Genomic DNA, 23,297 nt, shown 5'->3' on the forward strand with positions numbered 1-23,297 from the left:
GCATAAAAGGTTGTAACAAATTAAAACTATTATATACTGCGTAGGGTATAAAACTTCAGCTAATTAGTAATTAAAAGTATTTTATACAAACTTTAAGTGATCAGAGTTGCTTTCGTTAAAATTCATTATTTTTTATTGGCGGGGAACATTTATCATTTCTAATAGAGTCAGTCATGGCTTTATAGCCTTTTAATCTACCTTTTCAGATGGAACTACTCATATAAATAATATTTTTAAACTTATTTCTCTCAAAGAATATGTTTTGGCTTTCACTAACAGAGCAACAAATAGACAATGACAAATACCCACATACCAAAATGGTTTTAGGAACAGCTACCTTGTTACCAGCTATCTTGTTACCACTATGCGAGTATTTCATTTGAATTAACTACATATAGAAGCATCCATCCAAGAATCCATACAACTTTAGTATTAAAAACCACAAAACTAAGGTGGATATCTAAAAAGATACAAAAATCCTACTGACTGGAAAAGGTTGTCACAGTTTCTACCCGATGCCATTTCAGCAAACAGATGGACAAAAAACGCAAACAAACAAACAAAAAACCCAACACTCCCCCCTCTAATCGCTAGTTCATTCCAAATTACATAAGTGGCCGTAGGAAGCAAATACTGTGACCTGCTTCATGTTCAGGCCTTTTGTGCTTACCTCAAGTAAAATATTACCCAAACATCTCTTTGTGCTGTAGTATGGCATAAGTATACAATGCACAGAACCCTTCCCGGATTCTGTGTCATAAAGACACCACCTTTATCTGAATCCAGAAGTGCAACACAATGTTCAGATAGGAATCCTTCTTTTCTCTAATTGTAAATTACAGAATTGTAGCCAGCAAAGTCAGGAGGTGACAAAGTTCAATATGCAGGGGTACAAAGAGGGTTCTTAAAAGAAAGGGGTAATATAATTCACAGAATAATTAGTCCGGCTCACTTTTCCAAACTGCACAAATATTCTTACACTGGTCTCACTACAAACAATCTGCTGCCAAGTTTTTTAGCCCCCTGTTCTTATTCCCCATAGTGTGCCTGACTTCTCACTAGCTGCCAAAAAAATCTTGTACTGTGGTGCTATTATGAATCTCCCTTTCCTCAAATGTAGCTCTGGCCAACACTAACAAAAGAAAAGACCAGTATCTCTATCATCAACAGTCAGCTTTGCATTAAATGAAGATAAATGAAATCTCACATGACTTGCAATATTTCCACAAGCCACAAACAGAAACTAACAACTCTAGTATCTACTGGAATACAGCAAAAAGAATCTGTTTAATTTAATCTCACTGAAGTTAATGCTATAGGTGACCTGTCAAAAAATACGTACTAAAAAATCCTGCGTGCATTTTATGTAACAAAGCAATGGTATTTCCATGGGTACGCTACAACCAAAGAACAGCAACAGATTTACTCAGGCTGCAAACTTGCAACAAATGAACAACCTCGTGTATGTTGTAAAAAACAACCAAACTTCTCCCCTCTGCCTCAAAACAGAATTGTCTTTTTTTTTTTTTACCTTATGTGCTTAACATAACAGCAAAAACCTGTCAGTTTTCTGCTGTCTTTGCTGGGAAGCTTTCCCTGCCTCACTCATCTGCCTTTTGCTCTAATTATGTTGGATACAGCCTCCAAGGCTTGCAGTCCAGACAGCTATTGCAAAGAAACACAAAAGATTTCATGCCGTAATCAATTAAACAGGTGGTTAAGATCAGATAACACAAACGTGTATTAATTCACATCCATGAATATGTAAAAAATTAATTATAAGACAGATAAGAATACCTTTTCAGATTTGCACATAGTGACTACTGTGAAAAGAGATATTGCTGCAGAAGCATACACATTTGTAAGTTAATCTATAAAATAAAGTACATAATTCATTCTCAAGTCTAAGTAGAGTGTAAGACTCTGGCCCTAGAGATGTTCATCATGTCTTGCCAAGATGACTTCTGTCGATATTTCTGTCAGTGAAGCACTTGTATAACTTAACTGGTCGGCGTAATGCAGCCATCACCCCAAGAGGCTCCACCAACACAAGACAGTACATTAAAAGCAGATTTCTGGACTTCAAGAGAAAAGTAATTAAAGGTCTCTGAAGTACTTCCATTTCTGATGCACACCCAATAAATATTTGTGTTGTCTGGGGAAATGATTTCCTTCAAATAGAAAATATCATTTTGTGTTGCTCACATCAAGTGGCTATCCACTGCCAACAGATAAATGCAAACTGCTGGCAAAAAACCTAATACAGCATAGATCAGACCTGACTGAAGAAGAAAGCAAAACATTTAAAGAATATTTTACAGTTCAAGCTCACACTGCAGATTAATACAAGAGCAAGAGATTTTGCAATGCCTCCTTGTTCTCAAAGGTTAGTATTAAGCAAGGTTTTGGTATTAAGCTGTAGCACGCTGAGTCTGTAACCAAAATAGGTGAACAAATTATAAAGTTTGTTTTATAATCCAAATCACTGTAACTTGCATGTAACAGCTTTTATCTCATTTTCCTTATTTACATCACTGAAAATATGTATCGCTTGCCTCCCCCCTCCAGGATATTGGCAATTATCTACGGACTAGCACAGCAATTTTAAAAGAGCTGCATAAGGGATAAGTACTTAGAATGACATAGCACAACCAAAGCCTGATTTTTTCCCTCCGTAATTACTTCCTTCAGTCTCACCTTCTCACAACAAAAAGTACCTTCCTTTCTTCTTTTTTTTTTTTGTTTCAGCATTCCACGTCAAGAACCAGGCTAGTACATCATGCTACTTGAAGGCGAATGGTACCTTCTAATAGGACCTTATTCACTTAGAACAATATAAAGCACTGTTTCTTTATTTCTCATTAAAGTATTTCTCAACAATTTAGAGAAAATACTCCTGTGGAAGTATTCATTTTAACCTCAAATATAAGTTACAGGCAGGCAGTCTGCAAAGTGAAAATGTTTTTGCTACCACAGGACAGCCAGAACAATATTGAATGCTGATTGTTCGTTAGTGTTTATTAGCCTGTCCGTTCAACCAATTAACAAGATTATGCAGTTGGTGCTCAGCCCACAAAATTTTTTTGATGGGGAAATTCAACAGCATCATTCAGAACATAAAACCGCATTTACCAAACTTTCTTGCAATGTGGCTCCCTTCCCAAGTAAACGCTATCATTCTTGCCACATCCTTGAGCAGCCCTGCTTCCAAGCCAACTCTGCTATTGGCATTACCTTCCCAGTCAGTCAGACACTTCACCACACTGTTTCCAAATCCACTCACAGCTTAAGAATCACTGAAGGATGGCATTCAGTGCAAGTACAGGCTTGTCCAACTGATCTGTTGCTCCTAAAAACTGCTTCCCCATTTTCCTTCTTGCCATTCCTTTTCTAGCACATTACCGACTTTGGGAAATTACAATTTTAAATATATACAAAACTCCCTTTCTCCTAAAATGATACAGTGAATACAGAATAAAAACATTTGTCAGTGTCATCACTAGATACACAACATTATCAGCACCTTCCTGCCAGGTAAGGGAAGGCTATCCTCTGCTGGATTGCAGAGCAATTCAAGATGCTCCCTTCCTTAACAGCTGCATACAATATCTCCTTCCAGCTGAGGAAAAAATCCAACAACAATGAGCAATGTGAAACCATGGTGAAAAGTACTCGCAAAGAAAATTCACCTTTGATGAGGGTACTGCTGTGGAACCTGAAGGTGACGCATCTCTTGATGTTTTCAGTGATTGAACTGATGTCCTCTCTTTACCTACAATTAAGAAAAAATTAACGGCTGTAAAATCATATTAAAGATATATATTGCAAATATACTTATTGGCTTAGAAAACTGCAGTGAAATTTGGTCGAGCTGGACATGAAATCCACATGCTCCACCATCTGATAAATATTGACAACACTTTCTTCTCTTTACAAAGAGAGAAGAGATATAGTTATATTATTTTACATATTTAGGAAAACCCATTGTCCTTTTCAACCTTAACTGAAAGGGTGTATCAATATGACTTGGCAAGATAATGTGGTTTTATGCTTTAATAATCCTGTAATAACATAAACAGGTGAAATCTTTGATACTAGTCAATCACTCCAGGAAACCAGGCAGTGTAGGAACTGGCTTAGCAGGCCACAGTATGTAGAAAAGCCCTGCCATGGGAATCAGTCTTGTACTGTATCAACCACAGGCTAGATACTCTTTGTATTATCAGTGTGTTTCTTGTAAGAGTTAAAATGGGCAAAATGACAATTTAAATTCACTGTGCTAATCCCAGTCTGTGCACAGCCTTGCCACAGACCAGTTACAGGCAGCCCGCAGCACCAGAACTGGCTGCAGTGTAAACTACTAGTTTTCAACCTGTGGTCCATGGATCGCACCTAAGGGATCTGCAAAAGGCAAATACAGAAAGCAAACATGTTGTCAGTAGGCCTAAATTAACTTGACTATTCACACTCACTAGGAAACGGCTGACTGTTCACAAATGGAAAATAATATATGCTTACCTTGGCTTCCATTAAACTTGTATTGACACAATTAAGAAAGGGATGAATTAAAAAGCCTATCAAATACTTAGGAAAATTGGGATATAAATTATTTTAGTAGAACTATAAACAAATACAGTTTTAGTTTAATGAGTCGAAGCTGTAAAAAGCAAACATGGCATCTCACTCCTAACAGCTGAGCTATTTTCTTTTTTTCACTCAATGCTATAAAATAAGACTGCATCATGTTGCGTATTTTAAAATACCACTACCTACACAAAAAATGCATGGAAAAGTCTACACAAAAAGTATACTTTTAGCTATAGGAAATACTCCAAAGGTATCTACAAAGTTGCTCTTTTACTCTTTCTCCACATTTTCATACCTTATGTGTAGTGCAGACTTAATGCAAAGCAAAGATCAAACACCTGCTCATCTCTGCACATCGTTAGCAGCGAGCCACTGCTGCGATGCTGAAGGCCTACTAACCCATGCAAAAATCTTCACAGCTACTGATGGGTCTTTCGAAAATGCTACTGAAAATGGCTGGGGAAGTTACTCTGGCAAAAGTAAACGTTCCAAATGGCACTTTAACCCGCGATTTGAAGATGATGCTAAAAGGCGAGCATACTCAAAAACATAGCGAGTAGCCTTATTTAAGAATTTCTAGTGGTCATAAAACAAGAGAGGAACTACGAATTACTTTTAACTAGAAAAGCTCTTTAACAATTAAAAGAAACAGCAAAAAGAATAACTGTGAAAAATCAAAAGTTCTTGTAAATACAAAGTATCTGACAAAATCAAAACCATGAAGATAGAAATAACCATGTCAGTAACGTGTCGCATTCCCCAAAGCACAAAATGTTTACCTGACAACACCAAGTAACATCGAAGTTTTGCTCCCGTGATACCGGCTTTTCAGCCCCATGGATGAACCGCCGCCTCCTAAATTTACAGACTACTCTAACTCTGCCTCCTACATGCCTCCCTCATCACACTGGATTCTTTAAAAGATTACCTCAGTTGACTGGATTATATGTCTGCGCTTGAACAGATGAAATAAGTTGATACAGGAAGCAGTGAATTATTCAGAGTTGAGCATACAGAGAAACCACGATTTAATTTAGAGACATTATTAGGAGGCCATTTTTTCTGAATGCATGTGGCTGTCTTGAACCTTCACAAGCCCTGCTTGAACAATCAAACACGACCCTTTCCAAGCACCACTACTTGCATCTCCTCAGCAAACCACTCTGCGGACCCCTTATCGACTGGCCCGCTGAAGGAATACCACCCACCATCTCCCACCACAGCTGAATGCCTGTCCTTTCCCATCAGCACTTCCCCTCCCTTTACCAAGCTTCTTTACATTCCCCCAGTTTTCTTTGTTCAAATCCTGTACTTATCCTAATTTACGAAGGGCTGGAGGGATATTCCTCCTTCAGTGGAAGTCATGAGGCCAAACTGAGTCAGACAGCATCATTTTAAACAGTATTACAATATCTAACAAGATGCTGTATTGTAAGTTCCGCATGAAATAGTATACACTTTGCATGTTGCATATTCATTTAAGTACAGACTAAAATGTACTGCTGACATATGAGATATATCACACTTTATGTTCCTTTTAAATATGTAATACATGAGCTTACCTAAGACAAATCATATTCAGTCACGATTTCAGAAGTATTAAGCCATTTATACCTTGCAAATAGGTCATTTTAATTCAGTCATCTAAAGGCACAGTTTAGTAGTACTATTTTCCAGGATAGGCAGTTATAAAGAAATAGTCCAGTGTACAAGCCATGTGGTCTCTTAAAATTGATTTAAAGATGATGGGGACAGGGGTTTAACCATGCAATTGGAAAAAAATTCCAAAAGCCACAGACCTAAATGTAACCTCCTCTCTTGATCAGCATCTTTTCTGGTTTGTGAAGACGTCTGCTTCTACTTTACTACCTCCACTATTGTTTAAATAGTTCTGCCAATATACTACAAATATGACAGAACTTGGCTCAAAATTTTAGGAAAACCTTAAATGTTCCAAAATTTTATATGGTTTCTCACAACAATTTTTTCCTGTTCCTGGTAATCATGATCTGCACATCTACAACATTTTTACAAATTTAGTTGAATATCATATTTTTTTCTTCCTCTCCTACATTTAGAGCAATTCATGTTCACTGAGTATTGCTACAAAATGTTAAAATAACTGCAATGATGAGCTAGAAAGATAATTTGTATTCCACAAGGAGTAAAACAACTCCTCAATATTTAAACTATGTTAACCAAACTCCACAAAATCTTTTTTGGCAAGAAGTGCTACATAACGGTCCAGTGTGCCACTCTGGAAACACACAATATGCCTATCAGTGGATAAAAAACCCCATCTAATTAAATTTTTAAAAGCTGCCAAAATGAACAGTAGGTTTGTACAGTTCACTAGAAAGCACTTGCAGAACGGGAAATCAAATCAGATTAATTTACGCAAGCTGTACAAACAGCAGTGGCTAAGCTTGTAGTATACCAGAAAAAGCAATTTTGCCTTTTATTTTTTCGAATTGTTTAAATAGGAAAACCTTAAATATTTTCAAAACAGATGATTCATTAGGTTTCTGGGTAAGATTAACAGCCAAGCTTTTAAAAGGCAGAAGATACACAGTATAGACTTAACTGAGATACGTTTCACATTTCTCTGAGGCAAGCAAGATTTGAGAGAACCTGCAATGAGATGAAATTGCTAAAAAAAAGCAGCTTCAGAACCTTAATAATACAGTTCTAAGAAAATTTTCAGAAAATGTAACAAGTAGCAGTATGTACTTTAATATCTCCATTTTTTTTTAGTCCGTCTTTTGCCCTGGTTGCAGGAACAGTCTTCATCTGCTATAGATGACAGTAAAGTTTCTTGTAAGGGAATCCAATGAAGCACATAAAGTAACAGAAGCAGCTGATGCTAAAAGGAAAATAACATATGATACTAGAAAGAGCTGTGCAGCTGAAACTCCTACAGTCAGTCTAGAGCTGCTACTGAGAAAACACCTACAACCTCCCACATGAAATACCTAAAGGAACAGAGAGTACAATGCAACAACCAACGAGCAGACAACACATAATTGGTAGAAAATGTCTAGTTTTCTCATTGTAGAAGACAGCATGTAAAGAAAAAGGGCTTATGCAATTTCACCTCACTAACCAGTTCTCATCATTAATCCAGCATTACCTTGCTGAGAAGAAATATTTCTTTTATGTAAAGATGACATACTTCTGCTATGCTGGGACTGGTGGAAAGGATAGGCTTTGCTTCTTTCAGGAGAGTAGCTCCTGCTGCTGACACTAGAGCCCGATCTGCTGTGCGGAGAATCCCTTCGGCTCCCTGGCGATTCCCTGAAGAAAGGAGAGTCCCTCTTATGAGGGGATCGCTCTCTCATATAATGAGAAGGATAGAAGCTTTTTCTTCTGAAGCCATCTCTGACGTCCCTTTGAAGATAACAGAAAAATAAAAGTTACTTGGTTATCTTTCCAATGTACGTGGAACAGCATTACATAATACAATGGCAACATTTTATGCCTGGTAAATACAAATAGGTTAGCTGTCACCTACAGAACGTGTCTGAAATCTTCAGCATTGTTAAAGTACTAGGCAATGGATGAAAAACAAGTAGAAAAGCAGAACAAAAATGTATACGTATGTAATTTTTTTCAGGTTTCATTCAACTACTTCATCACTAGAAGCTAATTCCTTTCTATTTCTTAATAATACAGCTAAAATATAAGAGAAAGAGTATTCAAGAGATTGGGACTCTCACATTTCATTTCTTCAGATTCACTCCACATTCCACTTCACTTGGAAATTAAGCCTTAATTTACAATAGCTAAAAATGTATATGCAAATATTGCTCAGACTATTTGGCTGGTTTTCAACTCTGTTTTTCTCTTATTTTCAAGGGACTATGTCCCTCATTTGATTTCACACAGCTTGCTACGGGAAATGTCACTGAGGGATTTTGGTTTGTACCCAGCAAGGACAAAAAGAAAACTGCAGAATATCTATCCTCATGCCTATGTACCCACCCAAGGTCAAATTCTGAATGAAAATATGAAGATGTATACCTACTAAAAAGTCTATGTCTTTCACAATATACAATATTCATTTTGAATTTTACCGTAAAATGCCACAGACACACCCAGTATTACATGAAATCCAACTGATTTGAAACCATAATCTAGTACACAGCAAAACTCTCTACTAAATTTATATACTGTTACTCCAGACCATACCCTAAATATCCTGGTTACCTGCAAATTATATTAATATACAAATACATGTAAAGGTCAAAAAAACCTGTATCAAATTGAACTTTTCCTAAAGAATCTCAAAGCTAACCAACATGCAAGCAAACACCTACCAAATCCAGACTTGTGACATTTGCCTCGGTCGGAAGGCACATTGCTAAGAGAAGCAAGTACTTCTCAGCTCCTCCACAGCACTGCTAAGTAAAAATAGGCTTCATAGCACTTGCAGTAAGCCAGAACATACCTTATTTCACTGCTTTTTCTCTCCTACTTCTGATCATAGTCCAATATTTTAAATAAGGGAATGTCTCACAAAGACAAGCAAAGATCTGGTGGTCTCATTTCGCACAATGTAGTTATAGCTAATTTTATGTTGGTGGAGAAAAGGAAGAAAGCCCTCTAGTGTACAATTCCTACTGCATGTTACAGGCCCACATTTGGGACAGGTAACAAAGGACTTCAGTCCAAAGGTGCTTTGGACCACTGACACTACACAGGTAGCACCACAGTAAAGCAAACCCTATTCCATTAATGGTTTTATACAGCATTGATCTGCTTTTTTGCATGGGAAGCCCATCTGCCTGAGCGGTTCTGCTTCAGAGCACAAGCATCCCCACAAGTAACACTGAGGTAATTCTGCAACAGAAAAACCATCGGGGTGGGGGCGTGGCCAGTAAAACTACAGACAATCCTTCAGCTTCCTTCACCAACTCCAGATGGAATAAAGTATGAGGAAAATAAAACAAATCTTCATTTTGAAAATTCTCATATGAAATTTGGGCCCTGATGGAATGCACCCACGAGTGCTGAGGGAGCTGGTGAATGTCATTGCTGAGCCACTCTCCATCATCTTTGAGAGGTCCTGGAGGACAGGAGAGGTGCCCGAGGACTGGAGAAAGGCCAATGTCATTCCAATCTTCAAAAAGGGCAAGGAGGAGGACCCAGACAACTACAAGCCGGTCAGCCTCACCTCCATCTCGGGAAAGGTGATGGAGCAGCTTATCCTGGAGGCCATCATCAAGCAAGTGGAGGAAAAGAAGGTTATCAGGAGTAGTCAGCATGGATTCACCAAGGGGAAATCGTGCCTGACCAATCTGATAGCTTTCTACGATGACTTGACTGGCTGGGTAGACGAAGGGAGAGCCATGGATGTTGTCTACCTTGACTTCAGCAAGGCTTTCAACACAGTCTCCCATGATATCCTCCTAGGGAAGCTCAGGAAGTGTGGGCTGGATGAGTGGTCGGTGAAGTGGATTGAGAACTGGCTGAATGGCAGAACTCAGAGGGCTGTCATCAGCGGCGCTGAGTCTAGTTGGATGCTGGTAACTAGTGGTGTCCCTCAGGGGTCAGTACTGGGTCCAGCCTTGTTTAACTTCTTCATCAACAACCTGGATGAAGAGTTAGAATGTACCATCAGCAAGTTTGCTGATGACACCAAACTGGGAGGTGTGCTAGATATACCGGAAGGCTGTGCTGCCATTCAGCGTGACCTGGACAGGCTGGAAAGTTGGGCAGAGAGGAACCTGATGAGGTTCAAAGGCAAAAGCAGGCTCCTACACCTGGGGAGGAACAACCCCATGCATCAGTACAGGCTTGGGGTGGACCTGCTGGAGAGCAGCTCTGCGGAGAGGGACCTGGGTGTCCTGGTGGACGACAGGTTCACCATGAGCTAGCAGTGTGCCCTGGCTGCCAAGAAGCCCAATGGCATTCTGGGGTGCGTTAGGAGGAGTGTGGCCAGCAGGCTGAGGGAGGTTCTCCTTCCCCTCTACTCTGCCCTAGTGAGGCCCCATCTGGAGTCCTCTGTCCAGTTCTGGGCTCCCCAGTTCAAGAAAGATGAAGAGCTACTGGAGAGAGTCCAGCGGAGGGCTACAAGGATGGTGAGGGGACTAGAACATCTCTCCTACGAGGAGAGGCTGAGCGAGCTGGGCTTGTTCAGGCTGAAGAAGAGAAGGCTGAGAGGGGACCTAATATATACTTACAAATATCTGAAAGGTGGGTGTCAGGAGGATGGGGCCAGACTCTTTTCAGTAGTGCCCAGAGACAGGACATGGGGCAATGGGCACAAACTGAAGCACAGGAAGTTCCGTCTGAACATAAGAAAGAATTTCTTCCCTCTGAGGGTGACGGAGCACTGGAACAGGCTGCTCAGGGAGGTTGTGGAGTCTCATTCTCTGGAGATATTCAAGACCTGCTTGGACAAAGTCCTCTACAGCCTACTGTAGGTGACCCTGCTTTGGCAGGAGGGTTGGACTAGAAGACCCACAGAGGTCCCTTCCAACCCCTACCATTCTATGATTCTATGATTCTATGAAACTGAAGTATGAATCAATAGCTTTCAGTCACCCTGGTTTTCAGTAAAATGCCAGTGAAGCACAGCCAGGCTTTACAGTTCAAGAATTATTTCACTGTTAAAAGACCACAGGCTTTTTTAGATATCTTATCTTACAGAAAAACATATTTTACAGGTCTGCATACCAGAACTGATACAAGACACTGTTACACGAATTTATATCTAGCTGGTGCGCTAAAAATCAGTATTATTTCCTTCCTAAACTTCTTTTCTTCTTCTGTTTATTTCAACACTTTATTCTCCCCAAGCGAGCTAACAACAGAAACAATTAAGGAATTGTTAAATAGCACTCTGTTTAATAACCCCTATACAGTAGCCATTGTATAGATACTCCCATCAAAGAATGAAGCAATCCAGAATACACAGAAGGATAATCCCCCTGCTTTCTTCAGAGGCCTAAGAGCAATATGCCCACTTTTGGATGCTACTCTTTCAGAAATGTGTAGATTAACTCCAGACTTACCAGAAGGAAATAACTGAAATTAGCAGAGACTGAGAAAACACATTCAATGAAGAAACAGTCAAACCCCTCCGTCCACTTAAATTTAGCAGAAAGAAATCTAAAGAAGCCAGGGAAGTTCTCAAACCTACAAGATAAATCTGAAAATAGAGCACTAACACTTTAACTACATTACATGTATGAACATTTTATGTAGCAATAGACTTAAAGTGTAAGTTCAGACTTCAAGTAGACTTGAAAGATTAGCTCAGCACTAAACTAGTTTGTCTAGTTAAGCGTTGTTTTTTTGATTTATTAAAGAACATATTGATTAAATATTTATTGAGAATAAGCACACAGGTACAGCACGTTTTCTTCAACTTCCTTCTAAATCTCTCTCTTTAAATAATCTTCTTTATTTTTAAAGCACAAGCTTTCTGGCAGACCAGAACACCGCTTTTATGCCCAAAGCATGTTTTTATGAGCAAATTATTAAGTCCTAGTATACTGAGAAGTTTATTATGGAGATGTTTACAGAGGCCCAGCTATTGCACACATATAATAAATGCTCTAACACCCACATAAGAATTTACTAAGTATCATTGAAACACACCTTTGAAGAGGAAAGCATTTAAAAGCCTCATTCTACAATAACATTATGCACAAAAAAGTAGAATTTCACTCATTTTTTAAATTTTCATTTCATCGCTCCATCTGAATTCTTAGCTGGACCCTATCTCATACTGATCACTCAAGCCATTAACTATATTAAATCTGTTTCAGACAGCATAGCAACCGCACAGCATTTCTGATGTTTTCCATTAATGTAACAAACTACACTGAACAGAACAAAATAAGCATTGTTTTACTTCCCCCCCCCCTAAAATACTTAAACTAACATACACCTGCAATTTGGTAATGAAGGCCCCAATTCAGCAAAGCAGTTAAGCACATGCTTCAGATTCCAACACATACTCAAAAGGTTTATTGAGCAGGGACAATATTAATAGAGATGCAAAATTTTGTGCTTAGCTGTAACTTTAAAAAAGAACTACTGCCCTTAACAACAAACACAGGATTAATTCCTTTTATATAGGATCCCTCTTATCTTTATACTTTGTATTCACATTGCGAACTTACTCCTGAAAGCACAATTTAGTTCTCTCAGCAGTGTTGCAACAGCAAATATTAGCATTTTAACCTCCACGAAACTTGACCGTTAAATTCTCACTAAAGCTGATAATCTTGGGATGAGCTCCTGAAATTTGATAAGCAAACAGCCATACGCAGATACACCATTCACTAAGGGCAGCTTAGGGAAGAGCGCAAGCCTGAGAGTTATTTCAGTTAACCATCAGTTCCAGTTTACTGGAGGAAAAACCACAATACTGAACAGGCAAAGGTACGGCTTTCTGCATCGCAGGAGACCAAGAGAATACAACACAGGGGAGCTTTTCGGTTGCCAAAGGATCAGAGACACCACCTTCCCAAGGCTACCACTACCACACTGCGTACTTCTGGCCTCACCCCTCCCTGCCATTTTAAGCCCTGCAAACCACTCAGCAGCAATGCTGCGGGAAACAGAGTTACAGAAAGCCTCCTGGTTTACAAAAGGGAGTAGTACAGATTAAGCTATGTGCAACAAAGACTAACGTGAACCGGTGTGTAAGTTTTGTAACTTAAGAGTACATAAAGGCAAAATTCAATCACTTGCCAGACGTGAAATGCCTGGAACGGAGGTGTACTGGCGTACATGAGAGCACATCATACACAACACAGGAAAAAGTTTTGTTTGTAAAAGGAATCGTGCCTCACCCTCATTGAATTTATGCTACCAGACAACTGTGTACAACACTTCACGCTTACTGTTCTCTTGGACTTCCACATCCCAATACAGACATCTAAGTTTCCCACTAAAACATTAATCTACGACGTGGTCCAGCCATAGAGGACATCTCACACTTCTGACACCACACTAAAGAGACTGGCAACTCAACAGCACGTCGCTGTGGAGCAGAACCGTAGGTTCTTCAGTAACTCACAGGTGAGTGCAGTCTATCACCTAGACAAAAAGAGAAGTTTAGGTGACACCTTCCATCTTAGAAAACTAATATTATTGGCAAAGGGGTTAGACATTCCATTTATAGGCTTGGGCTTGATTAGTAACCTTGACTAAAAGTAACTCACACTATTTTATAAATAGATTGAGGAAATCATACACATCTCCTAAGACACCAGACTTCAGTGTAAAAAGATAAAACAGACGAGACTTGAACCATGCTATTAATTCAACACACTTTCCCTGTCTCATAATAAACACGCAAGGGGCAGGGGAAAGAAGAGCGAAACAAAAATAAAAAATCCTCTTGCCTTCCTTGTCAGGGCACTGCAGGGTCTAACAGAGGTACTAACATGATTCAGATGATGCAGAAAACATTTAATAAAATACACCACACCCCTGACCTCTAGGTTTCTCAGGAAATTTACTGTGTTAAACATCCAAAAAGCAAACATGAAGAGCCCAGAGCACCTCTACGTGTAACATCTCCAAAGTAAATACAGGTGGTGGAAGATTCCAGCCACCATCCTCTCTCCCAGAACTCATTCCCTTTCTTTCCAAAGTACGCAACACATGTTGGTGTAACTAACCAACAATTTACTTTAGTTCTGCTTTAAAGACTTACTATAATCCCTTGTTATTGGCCAAAGATCTTTACGCTGATTTATCATAAGCTAAAACAATACAGTGAATTACACCATTTTAGATATCAGTAATTGAATCTGGTTCCATCAGCTTTCATGTGAATGTTTGAAATGATGACAGATTTCTTATGACAACTAGTTTTCAACATTTTATGACTAAGCAAGTAACTGCAGTACTTGTAAGTGATGCTTGCATTGGCTTTAAGTGAAATGAACGTAATTAGGTCCAGTCACTGTAATCTTTTTAACAGCTTTTTGCATGAAGGCAAAAGGAAACAGGCATTGCAAAACAGTGCTAAATCTCATGAAGAGAAGGATAACTAGACATACCAAATGCACAACAAAAATTTTAAAATATATAAATGCTTCATAATTTTTATGCTGCATGTGGTACTACAGAAGTCATCGCACGCAAACATCAAAACTCGACACTGCTGCCACGCGTCCACCTCACTCAATATGAAACCTAAACTCATCTCCCATCCCCACCTCGGTATGTCAAGAGAGATCGGGGAATAAAAATTAAGACACCTTGAATATTACAGCAACACTAGAGAGAAATGCCTGCTACTTTCTTTAACTGAATAGTAAAGCCATGCACTTCAGCTGAAACTGGAAATCAGATTGTACTCCTCTTTTTCCTTAGTAAAGAGTATCCTCTTTTCTACTGTAATCGATAATGTACTTTATTAAACTGGCTGGAAGATAAGCCCACACAATAGAGGTATATTTGAACTCTTTCTATTATCTGACAGACACAGACTATGGTCAAGCACACAGATTAGGACAGACGACCAAGAAAGAAATAAAGACTTAAGAGTCCAGAAAAACACAGATTTAAGTTCCAAAGAATTAAGAGCAAACAGCTTTACACAACTGTATGCAGAATAAAACCAAAATATGCCCATCAGACAAATCAAGAGCAAATTAGACAAAATAATTGCATTCAAATGCATATGATTCTTGGCTTCTCTTCATTTTGAAAATGAGGGCTTAGTAAGTCCCCGCAATTTTTCTACAACAGAAAATAAATCACAGGTCTAAAGTTCCAGAGTCCATATTTGCTTAAAGTGATGGACCAAGTTACAATTTCTATGAACAACTACAACAATCACAACAGCACAGAATTTCTGTGATAAAATATTTACTGACAGACACTACTGTCGGGCCAGATTTCATACTCCCGACTCCCCGAGCAGCAGATCATCTCAGGACAGTCAGGCAGTTCAGGTAACTATGTCGAGCAGTAAACGTCTCAATAAATTAGCAACTGAATCAATTCCTAAACAGCCTTAACTGAAAATGGAAACCATTCAAATCTTGTATCTCAATATATAAGATTAAAATTGGAAGAAAGACATGTATGATGATATGGTATCTTCGTAAACTCTTTTTTTTCCTGATACCATAACAGATCATAGAAACTGGTCATCGTTACCATTTCTACAGAAAGTTCTAACGGGGCAGAGCTTTCTAGGCAGGTGTTCCCATAGTTATTGTCATCCTGCCTCAGGCACCGAGACCAGCACATGGGAAAGAACTGCGGTACCAAAGAGCGTGGGGTTGATGGGGTGGGAGATCAAAACAATTCACAAGTACCACCCAAAGCAAGCATAAAGGTATTGAGAACAAGCATTTGTGGACAGTAGTGAACTATGAAACACAAGTAAATAGCTCGATGGAAATTTAAAAATAATTTTACTGTTTAAAAGATCTTCTAAATCAGTGTGAGAAATGACATGAGACTGCAGAGAAAAATACATGCTGTTTAGAATTACACAACTTTATACTGGCAAATCTCTAAACAAAACAAGTTTTTTGGGGTTTTGGGGGTTGGTGGGTTTTTTTGTTTGCTTAGTTGTTTCGGGGAGTTGTTTTGGTATTGGAGGGGGTTGTTTGTTTGTCTTGAGGTTTTCTTGGGTTTTTTCGGATTTTTACTTCTGGTCAGTGTTCGCCAAACAATTCAATGTAGGCAAAGATTTGTCTAAGAACATACACACACTAAGAACCTGGGAAAAAAAAAGGAAATATTTTTGGACTATATTTCTAGGGGCATAAGTGAATTTTACATTCAGCAAGCTATTACGTTTTTTCCCCAAAGCTAGCTTTAAAATTCTCAAATAGAAGAACCCAAAACCCATGAAATACCTGCTAAAGGAGCTCTTATGGCTTTTCACTGGCATGTGGCAGAACATCATTAGTTCATTGATACTCAAGGGAAAGCAACAAGCAGCATACCGCAGTACTATATACTGACTTGATCAACCCTTGTGGTTGACTTTCTAACACTATCAATAAACAGCTGCAAAAGGAAAGACCAAGTTGTGGAACAGGTCTGTAAGCAGTACTACCTTATGTCAGTAATACTGAAAAAGAATTCCCTTATTATATTTAGTTTTCTTCTCTTTCCAAATCCCTTAATGAGATCTACAAATCACAAAAACACTCATTTTTTCTCTGTATTAGAAAAATTCTGCACAAATTGCAAAGTTTTTATTCTTCAAGTGAAATTTGAAGCAATCGAGCTCAAATGGGTTTCATTTGCTTATGCTCTAAAGTTTTGTAATACTGGTACAGACTCCTGCATAGCAATTTTAAATAAAAGCTAGCAAACTACCTCTACTTTTGGATTTCTCAAGTTAAAAGACTTTATATGTATATGAAAAAAATTTTTATTGTACATAGTGGATTTTTTCTTTATTAGATCACATTCCTTCCTGTCAAGTACGTAGTTTGTTCAAAGTCTGAAAGCCCTAAATTAAGACAGACATTTCCTCTTATAAATTATTCAGCCATGTAGCTTTATCTTTTTTTTTTTCCCCAGTTTGCTTTTTCCTTTCACTTTGATTACAGTTTACACTCACTACAACATACATTAACACCTCTTGCCTTTTTTCCAGGCCATTTCCTTTACAGTACAAATAGCACTTACTTGAACACAATTAACAAGCCATGCTACTTCAGTAATTTGCATATTAACACTCCTTTTCCAGCTACTGTATGTCTTCAGTTATTTCAGTGATTTAATAATAGTTAACATCAGAGTGCACCTCCATGACAAGTCATACTGATTCAGACTGGTACGGCTACAATCCTGGTCTCCTTAGCCTTCCTTGAATTCACATTCCCACTCCATGCCTAACCTGGCACTGGTATTTTCTCTCGGGCAATCAAACTGGTAGATTATTATTTAATTGATTGTGGTGGGTTAGCATGCAGGACCAGCTCACTGAAGAGTACAAACACCTGAAACAGTACAAGGGAGAGGGAATGAATGGAATGGCACCAGCTGAAATAGGTTTAAACTGCTGTGGAAATAGATTTTTACTGTAGAAAGATCAGTCTCCTTACTGCATTCATGACTTCTATTTATTTATGACAAATAAAATAGGTCCCTTAGCAGAATTTTAGAGTAGTTAAAGTTAGCATCAGTAAGACTCAAAGAAGTAATATCTTTTTTTTTCTAAAAATAATAGACATACTTATCTAAGCAATATTGAAAACACAATATTCTGGCTGTGAGCAATGAATGTAGATTCAAAGATAAATTTTTTAAACAGAATACTGTTTGACAGAGACAAGTTTCAGTGAGGAATAAAATTAACAGTAGCAGAGAAGAGTTTCTGAAGAAGATAATTCATTACTTCTCACTTCAGTCTCCTCTGTTAACATAATCCTTTCCCTTACTTAGATAATCCTCATACAAAATTATTCCAAAAAATACATTTAGTAAGATAAAAATTGCAAAACACATACTCAGTTTACTACCTTATCAAACTTAAATTGGTTTGCCCCTCTACTCCGCTCTGCTGAGACCTCACCTGGAGTCCTCAGCACAAGAAGGACATGGAGCTGGTGGAGCGGGTCCAGAGGAGGGCCACAAAAATGGTCAGAGGACTGGAGCACCTCTCCTATAAGGAAAGGCTGAGAGAGTTGGGGCTGTTCAGCCTGGAGAGGAGAAGGCTGCGGGGAGACCTTATTGCAGCCTTTCAGTACGTAAATAGGGCTTATAATAAAGATGGGGACAGGCTTTTTTAGAAAGGCCTGTTGCAACAGGACGAGGGGCAATGGTTTTAAACTAAAAGAGGGCAGACTCAGGGTAGACATAAGGCAGAAATTTTTTACAGTGAGGGTAGTGAAACACTGGCATAGATTTCCAGGGATGGGGCATCTACCACCTCTCTGAGCAACATTCAAGGCCAGGTTGGACGGGGCTCTGAGCAACCTGATCTAGTTAAAGATGTCCCTGCTCACTGCAGGGGGGTTGGACCAGATGGCCTTTAAAGGTCCCTTCCAATCCAAAGTATTCTATGATTCTCTAAGTCAACACATCAGAACACCTATCCCATTCTACTTCCAAATTGCATAAACATGCTCTCAAACATAATTTCTGAAAATAATTAGGCATACTAGACTAGGTAGGGTAGGACTTCATTTAACACAATGCAACTATTAAAAGTCAGACTTCAGAAGAGGAAGACATTCCCAAAGCTGGCTGACAGCACTTTTGTGTGTCATGGTGTCAATATTCAGTTCCACTGGACTCAATGATCTTAAAGGTCTCTTCCAGCCTAAAGGAGTCTATGATTCTATGAAAAGCATTTCTTATCAACTCACAAATTAATACTACAAAGCTTCACACACAAGGGAAAGAACCTTGTATGGTTATGCAAATATGTGTGACGAATAAATGCCAAAACTAACATTAAGAATAATTTGTTAGCATGCAAAAATAGCATCACCTTTTAAAAATAACACCGATGGCACGAGACCACGGAATTGATTTATTGATGAACTTTTCCTCAGATGCAGATCACAACACACTCAAATGCAGCAGTAGGTGGAAATGGCATACCAAAAATCATCTTCTTACAGCAAAATGCTTAACAAAAGGATGCCTATACTGTTAATAACACCAAATTTTTTTCCTCTCCTCTACTGAAATTTACAGCACATCTCATTTCACCAATTAAGGGGAGGAAAAAAGCAACTTGCATTCATGTGAAGAAACAACATCCAAGCAAAGCTCATCCTAGTATTCCCACCGTCTCTCAATGGGAATTAAATTCCCTGAAATGTTTAGGACATTCAGAATATAACAAACAAGTCCCTGGAACCTAACAAATGAAGAATTTACCTTCCTAAGTGAAATCTGTTTAAGGCCTCTGTGACAATACTCCCCATCGTGAGAAAGCCATGACTACATTCATTAAGCCAATTCATTGGCTGGTCGTTGAGATCATTTATTTAGATGCCCGTCTTAACAGTAGTTGTGTGGACTCAAAGGAAGACTTTCCCTCCCCATTGTCTCTCAGTACCTAGCTGTTGATCAACATATTTGTTAGGAAACCTTTCCAGCATAATCAAGTGCTACCCATGGGAGTTTGCCTTGTTATTTCCCAATACAGCATTAACTTGCCAGTTTGATACCATCTACCACCCGATTACAACGCTCACTATAAAAACTTGCTTTTTAAAGTCTTCTTTAAAGTGAGGTGTTAACCAAGATCTTACAGTGTAGACATATATAATCTTATCTTCAGGCATATTGCCCTATCATACATTGTAAACAGAGGATCTCCTTACAGTTTATTAGCATAATGTAAACATCATTGATAAGAAGGAAATAATAATACTCCCAAACAGTGACTTAATTTTAATCAACAAATCCATGTTATTACAAACTGTAACTGAGTTTACACCCACTACTGAATTTTTCCTGACATGTGTATAACAACATACTAATAGTTATATGAAACAGTTCTCATGCAATAACCACTGTTAAAAAATATAATGATGACACAAACTTCATATGACAATTTACAACCTTAAAAAGCTGCAGTGGGAGACAGATGTACACACAAAAAGCTCTGGATCAAAAGCAAGTTGAATAAACATGGTAGCAATTGAGAACTACCATGGTGAGAACTTCCAGAGCTTTTGTTACCAAATTTGGTGTGTTTACTGTAATTGTTGTCAAATAAATACTTACAAGTCAATACTTACAAGTCAATTTACTACCTAGCTGTTCTTCATTCAATAATTATTCGAGCTGAGTTTTTAAGAATATCAAAACAGCCTTTGAGAAGATTGTAACAACCTGGTTTTAGTCCAAAGAATACTTTGTCAATCCTATAGAGGCACAACATAGAGACTGTATTTAAATGTAACTAAAACATTTCAGAGGATGGAAGTATAAGAAATACCATACACACAAAATCAGACTGAAATTACCTATTTGTAATTATGCTTTTCAAAAACAACCTTAACCAGTTTTCTCTTATGGCTCTCAGCAGGAGTTAAAACCAAGATTTAGAACCCTTCTAAGCTACATAGAAAACATAAGCTCTACTGCGCGAGGCTGTATATTTACAAGCTCAGCTGGGAAACAAAAATCAGGTAGTGGGAAGTTCTGCTAATTTGACAATTCCCACACAGGAGAAACTTTGAAATGTTTTGATTCGAAAAACAAAGCTTCCGTGACATCATTTAGAAATGAAATACAACAGCCAGACTCCTCGACTACCAACAACAGTCAAAGGAGTCTCCCATCAACTAGGAGGAAAAACATCATAGCGCAGACTCCTGTGGGAGGTTCCAGGGTCCTGGCTGAATGTTAGCAATACTGACACTGACTTCAGAAGCTCATCATGAGAAACGATTAAGAGAAAAAGAAATTAAATGATCAATACAACCTATATTACGACTTTAAACTCCTTCCTCTCAACCCGAGATGGAAATCACATCAGCAATTAAATCAAAGTTCTGCAACATCCCCTAAAAGGAACAAAATTATCAATAAGCAATTTTTGAAAGCAAACAAGGTTTTTAGAATTTGAATGAGGAATTCTGCAAAAAAATAAAAGAAAATAGGTCTTCAATAAAGATCACAGTCAATAGTTATGCAAACAATAATATTTTACCATTAAAAGCAATCACTCAACAATTAGATGTCCGTAAAAGCAACATTCACCTTACAGAATAACCCCACAATTAGCTGAAATATGCAAAAAAAATCCAATTGAAAGTAAGAGGTATTTTTACCTCCTCCCCATATTTTTACACCGTAAGGTGAGGGCAAAAAAATTCTGCAGTGGAAAACCCTGTCCACCAGTCTCTCCCTTTCTGCCCATTCTCACACGTGACAAACATTTCAGAAGTGGAGTGACAGCAGCCTTGCTTTGAAAGAAGTTTCTAGTACAATTCTAGATATAAACAAAGCAGATCCCACCAACATAAATAACAGAGAAACTCAGTTTGATGTAATATCTGTAGTAAGAAAACAGCCAGTGTTCTAATACATAGTTTTAAGTCTCTGGCTTCTAAGTTAAACGGAGGAAAAAGATTCATCGTAGCAACAAACCCAGACTTACTCGAATTTAAACTTTTTTACTTTCAACTGCATTGCAACAGTGGACAGTCTTGAACTGTTCTTAATTATACATAGCCTTCAGCGCAGGGCAGTTTTAAAACACTAAGTGATATCTCCCAGAGGAGATTCCAGTTCTTAAAATCCATTCAAAATAAAAACCTGTGGTCCAAAGGAACCCAAAGCTTTAGTAATACAATTAAGACATACATCATTTTGGCCAAGTAACAAAAAGCAAATTATAAAACATAAATCTCAGTTTGCAAACAAATTGATTGTCCCAAGCACAAAAGAGCTTAAAGATGCGGTGGAGCAGAAAATAGCCCTCAAAGAAAATGTAGCAACTACTGAATCAACAAGACTGCTGCATAACACACAAAGTGTAATATGAAGTCATTAAATATTTAGTGTAAACCAAAACCTACTTTTAAGTTATCTATTACCTATCATCTTGTTCCAAAAAGTTCTAACTCCCCTCTCAACCCCCTCAAAATATCATAAGCCAAGGTAAACTAATTTAGCTAGCAGACTAATACAATGGGTCTTCTGAACTACAAATTTCAACAGACAAGTCCTTGCCTGGAGTTGTAGACAGGTATAATGAATCTACCACAATGACCTATTATAAGGAAACTGTAATTTCATATATGAATAAACAAGTTATTCTAGTAGTTCGTGTGAATACCTGAGAGGTTCAATGTTCTGGCAGAGATTTTATTATTTATTAAAATAAAAAGGTATGTACTAATGAATATGATTAGAACTCTGCTTATCAATCTCTGTCACAAGCAAGACCATTTTCTTTGGGTGACTGCCGTATTTATTTCCCTCCACACATATTTTTTAATAAAGAATGAGGTTCTTGTATGGTGTCCCCTAAGACCTGTCCAATGTTGCAACAGAACAGCAGACTTAGGTACATTTTTAGCACCATCTCATAAATCTCTTTGGCTAAATTTCTCTTCTGCGAGCAAGACAAAGATCAGTTTACACCACAAGAAAGTTTAAATCCAAAACATAAAGATCTCCAGCAATATAACACGCTGTTATAAATGAGTATAAAATACTTAAACAGGTTGACTGTTTCACTCATTAAAGAATACATACAGGGTGGGGTGAGGGGAAACACAAAACAAGCTACCCCCTGTCATTCAAAGGTGATTGCACAGTAATAATGTAAAGGTAACTGCCTTGGCCTATGACACATCTGAACCCTCAATATTAAATCCTGCGTTACTGAAAGGAGTGTCAGTGACCCTTAACTTCTATATGGAGGCTCTCTCATCAACGGTTTTGGTTTAAAATAACCATTCTTGCCAAAGAACAATTTTCTTCTTAATGTACAATATTCAAACCACTCCTCTAGAGCATCCTGTCATCACATACCGCACCTACAAGGGATGAATCACCAGACAGCAGGGTAGTTCAAGCAGGGATCTGAAAGTCATGATTGCTGGGCTTCTATCCCCCACTTAGCTACCAATTTTCTCCATGGCCTTCAGTAAACACAATCTCACTGTGAAGGGTTATGCATTGACAAAAACTGGGGTATATTATGCTTTACCACCCTAACAAGTTAACTTTTGAGTTTAATGTTCAGAAAGCCACATAAAATTTTTAGAGGAAAGGCAACGTGCCATTGATTT

At 38.2% G+C, this 23,297-nt stretch overlaps 1 protein-coding gene across 6 annotated transcripts in view; it reads right to left on the minus strand.

The window, feature by feature from the left end:
- PPHLN1 (periphilin 1) overlaps positions 1-23,297 on the minus strand; it is an 84,779-nt gene that overhangs the window by 45,674 nt on the left and 15,808 nt on the right. For 5 of the 6 annotated variants that reach the window (XR_012764841.1, XM_075428784.1, XM_075428781.1 and 2 more), the window contains 2 exons: positions 7,718-7,974; positions 3,690-3,772 (listed from right to left, as the gene is read on the minus strand). Coding sequence is in view for 5 of the 6 variants with exons in the window: in XM_075428784.1 (XP_075284899.1) it covers positions 3,690-3,772; positions 7,718-7,974 (340 nt within the window). In the remaining variant the exon portion in view is untranslated. The remainder of the gene's footprint in view (positions 1-3,689; positions 3,773-7,717; positions 7,975-23,297) is intronic. The other variant, XM_075428782.1, reaches the window with a different exon arrangement.

The sequence above is a fragment of the Opisthocomus hoazin genome, chromosome 8 (assembly GCF_030867145.1).
Source record: "Opisthocomus hoazin isolate bOpiHoa1 chromosome 8, bOpiHoa1.hap1, whole genome shotgun sequence".
Lineage (NCBI taxonomy): Eukaryota > Metazoa > Chordata > Aves > Opisthocomiformes > Opisthocomidae > Opisthocomus > Opisthocomus hoazin.